Genomic DNA, 13651 nt, shown 5'->3' on the forward strand with positions numbered 1-13651 from the left:
CTGCCCATATGTATGAATTGTGTAAATATTTTTTGGAAAATTAAATATAAGTTATTCTTGTTTGTATTTATGAAAAAAAAATGTATCTTTGCTAAAAAGAATGGTAACATATTCTTAAATAAAAAGCATCCTCTGACCAAAACAGACCAATGGAACTGTCCTTGCATAATTCAACACAATACTTTTCTTATGAAAAAGGGCATTATGCTTACAATACTATTTTTAATAAGCTGTTGAACCATTTGATAAACTTCCCAACAATTTAAAACATTACTCTGTGGATGAATTTTTAAATAATACTAAAAAAACAAAAAAAAAGAAACTCAATTTATCTGTTTACTGTTCAATTTGTATGTAAATTTGTGCTCAAAATAATTTTCAATAACAATTTTTGCACTGCAAATTATTTTGTAATAATTTTTTTATATTTAATGAATTCAACGTAACATTATGTACACATTATTCTTTATCATACAGTTTTATATATTTATAATTTACATTATTTGTATAGTATATATTATCTTCCAATCAGATAAAGATTTATTTATTTTTAACATACATTACAATCCTATTCATACTACCAACCTGAATATTTACACATTCACAAAAGATAGGTTTTATTTTTATTGCATAAAGATTACTTTCATTTTTTATGATTGCACGTTGTGGAAAAATAATTTATTTTTCTATAGCAACTAGTTGACTAACATATTTGTTTTTGTGTTAGCTCAACAATGTTTTTGTTGTCATTTCACTATTATTGTTTTGAGAGGATCTGATGGTCTGGATGGGCATTGATGAATGATTACGAAAGAGAAGGAAAAAAATTAATGAAGCACATCAAAAATAAAAAGTACAGGAATTCATACATATAATTAATAAACAGCACGACAACATACCACGGTCAGTCTTATCAAGCATAACATTTTATAAACTGATTTTAGCATTTTTATTATATTCTTCCAATAATCCAGCAACAGCCACAAACAATAGGTAAAATAAAATCTTTAGATTATTTTTTCAAGAGCTTAAACCCAATGATTTATTGATAAACAAAAAACTTACACAGCACAACTGAAGCTAACACACCCACCCATCACATAAAGCTACATAGAATTCTTATTAGGGTTGGAGACTAACGGGTAGAAGAGCAAGCTGAGAAATAGGTCTAATTAGAGTAGAAGTAGCGGTTTTTAAGTGTAACCACTTGAGTGAGCCCATCCTTCCCAGGATGGAGAGCAAGAACACAAGCGAGCAGCCATTTTGAAGGAGGAAACTGTTCATCTGTGAGTAGGACCAAGGAGCCAACTGAGATGTGAGTGGGATGGTGCCACTTGGAAGTGGACTGCTGCTACTGAAGATAACTAACTAGATGACCAGGCCTTCCAGAATGACTGTAGGCATTGTTGAATGAGCTGCCATCGAATGAGTAGAAATTGGAACCTGGTACAGAGAAGGTCTTGGTATCGTAATGAGAAACTGACCTGCAGTGAGCATTGAGAAATCATCTGGGTCCTCAGAGTGGCCAAGTGTTGAGTACGGCCTCAATTTGAGCTAAAAGCATGCTGAGCTCCTCATACATGAGCACAACATCCCAGACTGTGCGAACAAGATGAAACTTCACTGACTTCACTACTGCTTCCCACTTCCCACAAAATGGGTAGTTCTGAATCCGCACCAAAAAAATTGGTTTCACAATCAGAAAATAAAGACTGACAGCGACCTAGATGCGAGATGAACTCATCAGCATTGAGCTGAGTTACTCCATGGAGAGTCTGAAGATGAGAATCCTAGATAAGCAGATGAGAGAGCCAAGCGTGACGAGGCAATATGATATGTTTGTAGTCTTCCCCGATGGGAGCATGCTGGAGATGGCCACCAACTCTAAGTATCCCACTCTGATCAACAAACACAGCGAGGCTGGTGAGCGAGTTCGATTTTAATAGTTTATGTTCCTGAGCGAGAAGTTTGAGTTCAGCAGTGAAATGAGTGGAGCGGATCCAGAAAAGCTGAGCAGCCTCCAGGTCAAGCGGCAGGAGCCAGGAAGGCGCCAGAACCAGGTGAGAGCGCATTGACAGATAGCCATGATACACAAGAGTCAAGAGAGCGACGAATATTGGTCTAATAAGTCCCAATTTTGCAGCAACCGAGAGGATGCTAAAGAGCTCCCTGAGACCTCCTCAAGGGGTGTAGTTAGATCAAGAGTAACCTCGTGCATAAGTCAATGAGACAAGTTTTGAGCGAACCAAGGAAGACCAGACCACCAAAGAATAAACTGGGTGAGCTGAGCCGCTGATAATCCTCTTGATGTGCAGTCTGCGGGGTTTTCCTTCCCGGGTATGAGATGCCATTGACCAGTGGTCGTGAGCTCCTGAATGAGAGCAACTCGATTTCAAATGAAATCCTTCATTGCACAATTCTGCTGCCAAATTCTTCAACCATACATTGACAACTTCTTTCGGCTCATCATTGACTTCAAAGAACCTGCCTCCTAAAAACTCTTTTAACTTTGTAAATAAGTGATGGTCACTAGGCACCAAATCATGGCTGTATGGTGGATGCAACCTTTGGTCTCTTTTCATGAACAGAGGTTGTGTTGTATAAAGTCTTTTTCAGTGCTACTTTTGAGCTGGTAGTCGAGTGAGTTCTCAGAGAGCAAGATTGTGAAACTGGGTAAGATACACAGTTACAACGGTTTTGTGCCCTTACTATTTAGATGATTCATATCCTTTTCACGGGGATTCGGAGGCTTTGGTGCACGATTTGTTCAAGCACCCGCCTCCTCATCACGACAAAAAGAGTGGCAATAACTCCTGGTCGCAAGTCCCTGTTATGAGCAAAGGGGCCTTTACCCTTAGTCCTGTTCATGCTCTTTTAGAGCGAGGGCCATAATCCGTAACTGTGTGTTGATCTTTGATTTCACACATTTGATCCAGTAGCGGCAAAGAGTGACAGGAGAATACAGGTCTCCAGCTGCTCGTGGCTCGCTGCAGGAAGTCGTCATGCTTGTGGGCTTGTGCCCAACGTCTTAGTAGAAGGAATACAGTGAGCATTTTGTTCGTATACTGTTAAGTCAGAGCATCTCCGACCATAACAGATGTTAGTGATATAGGTAAGACGCCTGGCTGTAGCCTTATCCTTCAACCTCCTCGAACACTGGTCCTGATAACAATAGTTCAGTGGTAGATAAAGGGGTTGACCACCTGTGCTCCTTTGGCTCGTGATGTTTTGGCAGAACTGGGTGGCTTGTCTTCCTATTTAGTGAACCCCAAGTGTACTAGTGGTGCAACCAAGAGGAGATTATTGCTTCGATTCGAATTCTTCCGAGCAGCTTTCACAGTTCTCGTCGAGGGGTTCGAAAATCTTGCCTCACAGCCTGAAGAAGTAACCGTAGCTCAGAAACTGGTCCCAGCTCCGATGCAACCACATGGGTGTGCTGAGGTGGTCAAGGGCAGACATGAAACCAGCTAGTCCTCTAAGAAACCTGAGGTTGCATTTGTTAATAGAGCAGAGGACTCGATTGTGTCCAACAGCTGAAAAAAGACCTCCAGGTTGCCCTTTGGGGTGACCGGAAAGGTCTTTAAATTAGGAACATTAAAGAAACCGGCAAGGGATTAGTTGTAGTGAATGATATGGAGACTATTCAGGCAATTCGAGATTCTGAAGTTATTAAACGATTGAATGTGAAAATAGACCCGAAAAGAACACGTAACCCCCATATTATAGTCTATGACATTGATCGTAACCTGACCGACGGAGATGTCTTGTTCCTCATTAGGGAGCAGAATACTGATTTGGATGAAGCCGCCTTCCAGCAGGACTGCACGTTGGTATTTAAAACGGGTAGGTGTGATACCCAGAAATATCACGGGGTCTTTGACGTAGGTTCTGGTCTCTTTCAAAAATTTACATCTGCGGCCAGACAATAATTGATTTAGGGTCCTGCCGAGTGAAAGAGTACATGGACATGTACTCAAAGTGCTGCAGATATGATCACAGGGCTAAATTTTATAAGTTTGCTTTGGTGTGTGCCCATTGGGGTAAGGAAGGCCACAAGTGTGATGATTGTTTGCATAGGTCCAAGGCTCTGGCCTGTGTTAACTGTAAGAAGTTGCACAAGAATCATGAGCACCCACTTGTTAGTAAGGAGTGTGGCTGTTTACGTAAGTGCCGTTATGCTGTATTTTAATTCCTTAGATGGTTAGGTTTGGTCAACTAAATGCCCAGGGTGCTTATGTAGTCCAGATTGAGTTAGATGAGATTATAGAGAGACAGAGCCTCAATTTGTCCTTCTGCAGCACCCATATGTAATTAGGTGTGATCTGCTAGGCTTTCACAGCTGGAAAAAGTTTTGTGTAGGGCATACTTGTATGTCTGCTATTCTGTGCAGGAAGTCGCTTGATAGTGTCTTTATATGGCAAGTTTCTGACAGACATCATGTTGTGGTCAGACTTGCCGTTCCCAGACAGAACCTTACAGTTGTTACTTCATATTTCCCATACAGGAATCCCACTGAAGAACACCTAGTGAGATGGATTAGTATCCTTCGTATTGTGAGCAATGGTCCAATCCTTATTGGTGCCGATATTAATGCGAAGTCGCTTTTCTGGCACAGTGGGATCACCGATCATAGCGGTGGCCTAATTGACAGTATCATCACGCAGCACAATTTTGAGGTCTTTAATATTGCAGACCAGTTGGCCACTTATGTCGGTACGGTTAACGGACGAAGGGCCTTTTCAGGTACAAATATTGATATCACCATTGGTAGGGACATCCAAGGCAGGGTCCTTGACTGGTCTGTGGTCGACGACTGTTCTAGCGATCAGTTGATACTTTTTTAAATAGCAGATGAGCTGCACAATGGCCATGAGGGAAACTTTCCTCTTTTTCCGGGGTTGCTTCCTGTATAGGAGGGCAGACTGGCTGAAATTCTCCTCTTTGTTGGAGTCCAGGCTGGAGATTTTTTCTTGAGACCTTGACAGCCTACCATTAGATGTCCTGGCACAAAATTTCACTTCTGCGATGGTGGCGGCGGCTAAAGCCACCATTCCTAGAGGCACTGGCCGGGAACGTATATCTGGTTGGTGGTCTCAAAATCTGACAGCAATGAAACAGTCTGTGAACTGACTCAGAAGGGGTGCACAATGAGAGGGTGATCTCAATCAGTGTGTGACCCTAACTGCAGAGCAAGGGTTAGGTACTTTCATAGCATTAGGTCCTCCAAGCGTAATTCCTGGTGCTCCTTAATTCAGGAGCAGGGGAATAGAGACCCTTGTGGCATTGTGTATGCAGCCCGTGGACGTAAACGCACAAAAGATGTCCTCCTGTCAGCTTTGTCAACCCGCAAGGGTGTAACTGATAAGTACTGTGTCCTTAATATTTTGCTGAATGATTTGCTCTTGGGTGACACTATGATGAGTGAGGTTTCATACCACTGGCTTGTCAGGCAGGAAGTTGCAATTTTAGAGACTGACAAACAATCTTCTGAGATCACCGAGGCGGAAGTGCACCAAGTGACATGGTACAACACAAGGCCCCCTGATATGATTATATCACAGAGGAGCTCCTCGTCTGAGCACTTCCAGTAGTCCTTGGTCCTCTTAACTAGAATATATAATAAGTTGCTATTCGCTGGTCATTTTCCAGTGTGTTGGAAGTGTGGAGACTTGGTCAAAAGGACAACAAAGATCCTACTGTTAATTCTTCTTATCGTACATTAACTAATGTTAGATTGGCCACTGATCATTTGCTAATGAACAACCAGTAAGGTTTCCGACCGGGCAAGAGCACTGAGGATGCCATACTACAGGTGATGAATTCCTCTAGTCCATGTAAATATGTATTAGTGATTTTTCTGGACATATCTGGGGCATTTAACAACTTATAGTGGCCCTCTGCCCTGTTTCAGATGGGTGGTATCCCCATTCGGTACGTTACGACTCAAAAATACCTGGGTGTTATCCTTGATGAGAATTTTCAGTTCAAGGAACATCTTCAGTATGTACCAAAAAAGGCTGGAATCCGTAGTCATTCATCCATTCAGGGTTGAATTACAATATCATGCGCATCCTTTACAAAGGTGTCAGCAAAGCTATTATGCTGTATGCTACGCCTGTCTGGGCTCACCGCATGGCTTTTAGGTATTGTGCGGACATTTTGCTACGACCCCAGCGACTCCTCTTGCTGTCTGTAACAGAGTGGTTACAGAACAGTCTCGAGCAGGAGGCAGTCTGTGTTAATAGCCGAAGTCAAACCAATAAATATCTTGGCTAATGAGCGAAGGGAACGCTACATTTCCAAGGTAAATGTGTGATAGGTGTGGCTTCCCACCACCAGTGGCAGTACTGATCTTGACTTGGTAATGCCACGCGAGATACCATGATGGGACCAGGTGGGGGTGCGGGATTTGTCCCTGGTTCCTGCGTGGACTGGAATGAGGTTGCGTTCCCCTTGTTAGGTGACCTAAATTGGTAGATTTAACTTGGTGTAGGTCTGAATTTCTATGTAGCGTAAAACATAATTTTGATTGGTATGAGTGTAGCACTGATTTAACTTTAAACTTGTTTGTTTTTCTTAGGTATTCTCAGTCACGAATGGTGTTGTCAAATCTTTACTAGGCGCAGGATTTGCGCTTTTCAGTCAGTTAATTTGAGGGAATTATGTTAGGTTGGATGTGAAAATGTCCGTTTGACGCCTACGTGAAGGCAAAATTTGATTTATATTTTACTGATGCAAATGTCTGCCGTCTGCCGAGGCACTTACATCAGTGGCACCCCGACCGAGGCCTGGCTGATGACTGTGAGATGTAATCAGTTAGAGGGTCTAAAAACGACCTCCGGTAAAGCCCCTCAGGGCTTGGAACAGAGGGGGTGGTGTGGTGACTGGTTGTCACAAGCTGGGTGCTTCCTCCTATGTGGTTGGGATGTATGATGGATGGTGAAAAGCACTCCAGCCAAAAAGTTGAAGCAAAGCTTGAGTTCCTGCAGCCAAGGATGGGATGTGGACGAAGATAGTGCCACTGAACAACATACCACCATTTGTTCTATATAGCGTGTTGAAGGCTGTGGATTGTCTGACAGTATGCCTCTGAGTTTACTGTCTGCCTTCTTGGCATGAAATCAACTAATAGGATCCCTTATATTTCCAAAACAAGGTCGCCCATGACCACACACTTGCCAAGAGAGCTTGTTTTGCTTTTTCAGTAATGCCGTTAACATTGATTATGCTTTATTTCAATTAATTTCTTCTGCAAATATCTGGTAATTTCCAACTTTATTAAAAATGTAGTTAACAAAAATTGAAACTTCTCCATTTTTATGAAATATTCTATAAAAAGATTCAGCAATTTAAAATTACTGAGCATAGCTTCTGTGTGGGTCATCCAATGTTCAGAAAAACATGCAAAATCTGCAATTTGTTGGAAAGAAATATTTATATGGGAAATCTTAATGTTAGTAGGTTTAAGTTTTTGGGGGAAAAGAAATCTGTGTTTAATATTTTATAATGTCAGTTTAGACATGTAACAATATGATTAAAATTTATTTTATTTTTAAGGAGACTTGTTAATACCAGTTGTTGTATTAAATAAAGGTAGCTGGAATTCTGTCTTAGGAGTTCTGTGAAGAGTGAGGTATTTTCATGACAGAACATTTTTTGTTGTATTACAAAATATTGTAATTTATTTAAAGATTTGGCAGTACACAATCATCATGTGCACTAAAAAATTAACTTTTACATAAATATAGTTAGAAAAAAAATTATACATGTATAAATTTGAGATCACAGCACTTTCAAGTGGTATTTTAAATTGGTAGTTTTCAGTAACTTATTTGGTCTTAATATTCATAGATCATACATGATTTCCTTGATTCATCAATTCCAATCCCAATCTTACGTTATCTATATTGCTTACAATGTATCTCATCAAATATGAGTTGTTAAGATTGTATATACCCAAGAGTTGTTATATTAAATAAGTCTGTAAGAATTGTAAAAAAAACTTTTGAAAGCCCAAATCCTTCAGTTTAAGGTTTTTCATTGTAAAACGCACAATTCTGAAAATTAAAACAAATAATTAGTTTGGAAAATTATTATTACAGATTATAAGAGTATAATAAAATAGAATATACTTAATGTGTAATTTTATATAATTTTTTTCATAGTTTTTTCTCTTGGGAATTGTACTTAAATCCTTCTGTTCTCAGGATTGTGTGAACAAGAAACAGAACATAATATTTTATAATTATACAAAGGAAAAACATAAAATATTATCCTAACTACTGATAGAAACTACTAATACTTGACGATTTTCATTCATTTAATTTTTTAGGAGGACTGAAGAAGAGAAATTTTCTTCAAACATAGCAGGTAGGCGACATCTGTCGAATCAGAATGACTGAGGTCTGAATCAGAATTCAGAATATGAGGTCTGTACTCGTACAAGAAAGATGAATTCAATTTGTTTCTCCTTTACATCCCAATGGAACTGATAAAAAAGATCTAAAAGTATTCATTGCAAAAATTAATAATAAATGTGAAATAACTTAGTTTTCCTGGGAATGTAATTTGTTTTAGTTTTTATAAATGTGGAGAACAAAAAACAATTAACACTATAACTAAAAAATACTGAATTATTTTTTTACACAAATTTGTTACAGTTTTACAGTTAACAAAAACTGCATTAAATTACAGTTAAGAACTCCAAATAAACTTTGCTTCAGAGAATGAGATGAAATGACAATTTTATAGTGTGTGAAGATGCCATGTCAACCAGGAAACTTGGACCTCCGGATGAAAGTAAGAAGCTACAACTTGCACCACGGAGGCCGGTCAATATGTAACACTATATTAAATTATGTATATATCCTGGCTAATTTTTACTATAATCAATCTTACTACAAATATTCTATGTGACTAAGGGGGTGGTAACAACCAACTATTTACAAGAAAGGGTAGCAAAAAATTGTATTAAATCAAAATACAGCAACATCTGGAAGAATTAACAATTAAATCTATTAATAAATTCTTTTCTTTACTTTTTATATGCGATTTAGTAATATAGTGTATAGATGATATAGCATAGTAATATAGTGTATAGATGATATAGCAAAGTGTGTCCACATTTTAATTACTCTGTACTGTCTGTAGTGTATGTTATGTAGATAAGAAAGAATTTTATGAGAAAGTGAAATTAACTGCTCAAAGCTGCATGCCCCCATAAGCCTTTACAACAAAATTTCATCAATATTATATATTATTCTTCCATCAATAATACATCTCAACAAATATGAGTTGAACAGGTATCCTTGATAACTGAAACCAAACTAATGTTAAATCCTGTACTATCCTGCTAAAAATTTCAATCCTAAAACTTTGGAATGCACTGAATATAGTAGCCATCAGTACCACTTTATCTTTCTGTTTAGCCTCTGGAATCACCATAAGGTATTACTACAGAGGATGATATGTTTAAGAAATGCAATTGTACAGTCTCAGGTCAACCATTACTGAGATGTATGGTTAATTGAAACCCAATCACCAAAGAACACCGATATCCACAATCTAGTATTCAAATCTGTATAAAAGTAACTGCCTATTAGGATTTGAACCTAATAATGATAAATAATTTGAACTCTCCACTTCAAATAATCAGTTGATTTGTAATGAAGAACTCACCACTAGACCAAACTGGTGGGGTCATTTGTACTAGAATAAAAACAATAAAACTATTGGAGATGAACCTCAGATAAATTTTTAAAATTAAAACAATACTACTTCAGCAAAATAAGTAAATTAGCATATAAATTAATACCATTGCTGCAGACATGAATATGCCAAAGTCTAAAGCCTACACATTTTTATTTCAGAGAGCGATTAGAATGGAATAAGTTCTACTTCTTAGAAATGAGAAATATGAATTTCAAAAATTTACATAAAATATTTACATTAGCTTTAATAAGAAAATTCTACAGTTGCTTTTGATGGCTAAGTTCAGCAGTATTTATTAGGAGCATATTAATTATCCCTGAATTTATATGATTTATACATAAAATGAAACATTTTTTATACTTCGAATCAAGTAATTTTTTTTGTTTCACTGAAAAATTCCTAAACCATGAATATAGAAGGTACGAGAGTGAATCAAATTTAAATCATAATTTTGCTATTTTATGCAGCAAATAGTTCAGAGCTGGATGGTGGAGTGGAGAGTTAATGTTTGGTGTGTTAGAGAGAGGAAACCACCTTAGCTCCGCCGCTCTGTTCTGTCGTCAGTACAGCCATGAGTGAGCAAGAGGTTCCGTCATCTGTTACACAACATATAATCATAAAGTTTTTAAATAATAAGGCATTAAGCCAGCAGAAATTTTAACACTGTCCCAGAACTATGTGTATACGTGGGCCAGACACTGTAAGGGCAGGTGAGAAAGTGTAGACAATAAAGGTCGTGATCGACGCCCAAAGTACTTGACCTTGGGTATAGTCAGCTGTGAGACCTGCTCACAGCTGAAACATCTGTGCCTTTCAAGAGCTTATTGAAGGTGATTGCCAGTTCACTGTTGAAGAAATTGTGTCAGAAATGGGTATCAATTATGGGAACACTCAATCACTATGGGAGTACTCAATTTTGACTCAGGGAAGTTTTACTCATCGATTTTATCCACAGTCAACAAACGGTAAATGCAGCTTACTATTGCCAGCTGCTGCAGTTAACGAAAGACAGGATATTCACATCAGAGATGTCATCCTTCTCCATGACAACACCAGGCTGTACACAGTGATTTTGACAAGGAATAAATTGAAAAAATGTGTATTGGGAAACCCTTGAACACCCTCCCTACAGTCCAAATTTGTCCCCCATGACTATTTTTTGAGTGCGCTCATGAAAGAATTGCTTGGAGGGGAAAGATTTAAAAACAATGAAGACGTTGAGGAGCGCGTGCACAATTGGTTGACGACTTGTTCTCAAACTTTTTATAAACAAGAAATATTTAAGTTTCCAAATCATTGGAAAAAGTGTGTAAATCAAGCAGGAGACTATATATAGATAAATGATGAAAATATGAATTGTGTACATTATTAATCAATAAATTTATAAAAAAAAATTACCGTTTATATTTTATTCACCCTCGTCTTATAATCAAGCTTCTTGGAGATTAAAGTTAGAATTTAAGAAACACAAACACTATACAAAAAAAAAAACTTTTACCTTTTACATCTCCTATATCAACTTGAGGTTTGTCTATTTCAGTCATGTCAATTAGAGCTTTACATCTACTGGCTTGAGCTAACCACTCATTAGTCTGTAAAAAAAAAATACAAAACATTGCAAACACATCAAGAATGCTTTAGACATTGCTTCAAATAAAAATAAAAAACTTCTTTCCTTAAGTACACTAAAGAGAGACAGACCAATTGATTCCATTTTTTAAGGGTAATTATAATTAGAAAAGCATAGAGTCCAATGAAACTCAGATCCAATAAAGACCTACCTCAATTGATATCCAGTTGATATCCAATAATTATGAGGTATTTCTACCAGATTCAAGATATTTTTGTAATATCCAATGTTTTTTTCAACCTTGCATCTTTTAGTGAAGGATGAAAAGCCTCCAAAAGGAATCTTCCATTTTGGTTTCCATGAAGATATTTTTCATGAGTTCACTTTAGTGAACTCTGAAAATTTTATTTGCAGTTTCAACCACTTCTGATATAACCTGGGACCTTTCACTCCTGCTTTCAGATATGGTAAGCAGAATCTTGTAAACAAACAAAGTTATCAAGTAGTTATGCATAGTTATTACATCTTGTTACAAATTTTAAAAACTTTACATTCTTTGTTAGAAGAGTATATATTTTCATTTCTCTCTGGTCTATTATGTCTGTGTAGTATATTTAGATGAATATTTTTTATAGGGGGCAAAAAAACTCAAATATTATCATCACCCTCAATAAAATGCATTAATCATATATAACAAAGGGAAAAAATAATATAACATCAAGACCTTACAACTAAATAACATTAAATAAAAACTAAAATGTAAACAAACAAAAATACCACAAGAGCTTTAAAATAAATAACAAGGACAGTGCGAGTATAGAGGTCCATGACTGTTACAAACTACTAAAAAATAAGAAAGACAACAAAAAATTATGTAATAGTGCAAGTTAAGTATGTAAATCACATGTATAAATTACAAAAAAAATAGCAAAACCAACAAACTAAATAAATTTATGAATTAAGCAACAATAAAATATTTTAAAAAACAACTAGAAGTTTATCAGAGCAAACTTCCTATCAAAATATTCAGTCACTTTTATGCTCTGCATCACTTCAAGATAATGAGAATGCAAGAAGGTAGTCAGAACTGCAAGACATAATGCAAATAATCAAACAAGGATGTGGCTGTCTGTAAGGTGGCAATTACATCTTTACATCTTCCACATATCAGGGCATCAGTAGATTCCATCTGGTACCTGTGAACGACTCTGTATAATTGATTCTTGTATATCAGACTTATGTATCAGATTCGTTAACAGCAAATCGTGAACTCTTCCTGAGTGCGACTGGAAGAACTCCCAAGGCAATACAGAATCCTTATTACGTGGAACTTATTATCGACAATAGTAGTCACGCGTACTACTACACAATATGTAGAAATTGCTTAAAAAAAGGTAGAAATCTTGGGTTAAAACATGACTCGTGAAAGCTGGCAGAGTTCTTTAGCCACATTCACTGCCAGACATCTCAACTTGGCTAGAAACCCAAGAAAAAGTCATACATGTATTACAGTGATCATTCAAACAATATAAATGAATTTCTAAGATGATAATATGTCTTGAATATAAATCAATTACTACCACAATGCTCTCAAAATATGAACAAATGAGAATATGATGTCACAGACTAACTAACAACATTAAAGGTCTTTCTATAGCACATACCTAGGCAACAAAGAGAGTATTTATACATGACAGCCAAACATATACAGTACATCCTACCACTGACAATGAAAGTATAACCTACAGAATTAACATTACTAGTATATTACAGTATCATTACTATAGAATTATTCAACTGCCAGTATATATAACTGCATCTGAATTAAACCAGTATGATACTAAGAAACGCCTGCTTTTTAGGAAAAATTTATATTAAGTGGACAAATCTACCAAGGTTTCACAAACATTGATGAAAGGGAAAATTGACAGCAAGTTTAAATTTAAGGTTTGCAACAGACCGCGAAGCTAATACTGACTAGGGCTGCACATAGAGGATACTCATCATGTTAGTGAAAATAGGTTTCAAGAACAGAATGTTATTTCTATACTCTGGTTGAGCTTTGATTCAGGTTATATAGAATGTTATTAACTGCTGCCTCCTGTATCAAAGTGATGGCTCATTGCAATTAATCAATAAGCTTATCACAAGGCGAAAGACATCTGTACCAAGATTTCTGTAGTTCATATTTTTCAGATTGTTATAGTTAATAGGAACTAGGGGCAACAAATTGAAAAATCAACATAAAATAATGAACATAAAACAGATTTCTGGATAATTTCACAATACTGTTTAATGCCATTGCAAATGAAGTAACTACTCAATATAATTCCCTACATAACCCCATTCTCTAACATAATTTATTAAAAG

At 36.9% G+C, this 13651-nt stretch overlaps 1 protein-coding gene across 1 annotated transcript in view; it reads right to left on the bottom strand.

The window, feature by feature from the left end:
• Positions 1 to 7640: 7640 nt before the first annotated feature.
• LOC142334341 (serine/threonine-protein kinase ULK3-like) overlaps positions 7641 to 13651 on the bottom strand; it is a 45698-nt gene continuing 39687 nt past the window's right edge. The window contains exons 8-9 of the mRNA XM_075382310.1: positions 11210 to 11303; positions 7641 to 8057 (exon numbers count right to left, since the gene is read on the bottom strand). Coding sequence (XP_075238425.1) covers positions 8038 to 8057; positions 11210 to 11303 — 114 coding nt within the window. The 3' untranslated portion in view covers positions 7641 to 8037. The remainder of the gene's footprint in view (positions 8058 to 11209; positions 11304 to 13651) is intronic.

The sequence above is a fragment of the Lycorma delicatula genome, chromosome 1 (genome assembly GCF_047948215.1).
Source record: "Lycorma delicatula isolate Av1 chromosome 1, ASM4794821v1, whole genome shotgun sequence".
NCBI lineage: Eukaryota > Metazoa > Arthropoda > Insecta > Hemiptera > Fulgoridae > Lycorma > Lycorma delicatula.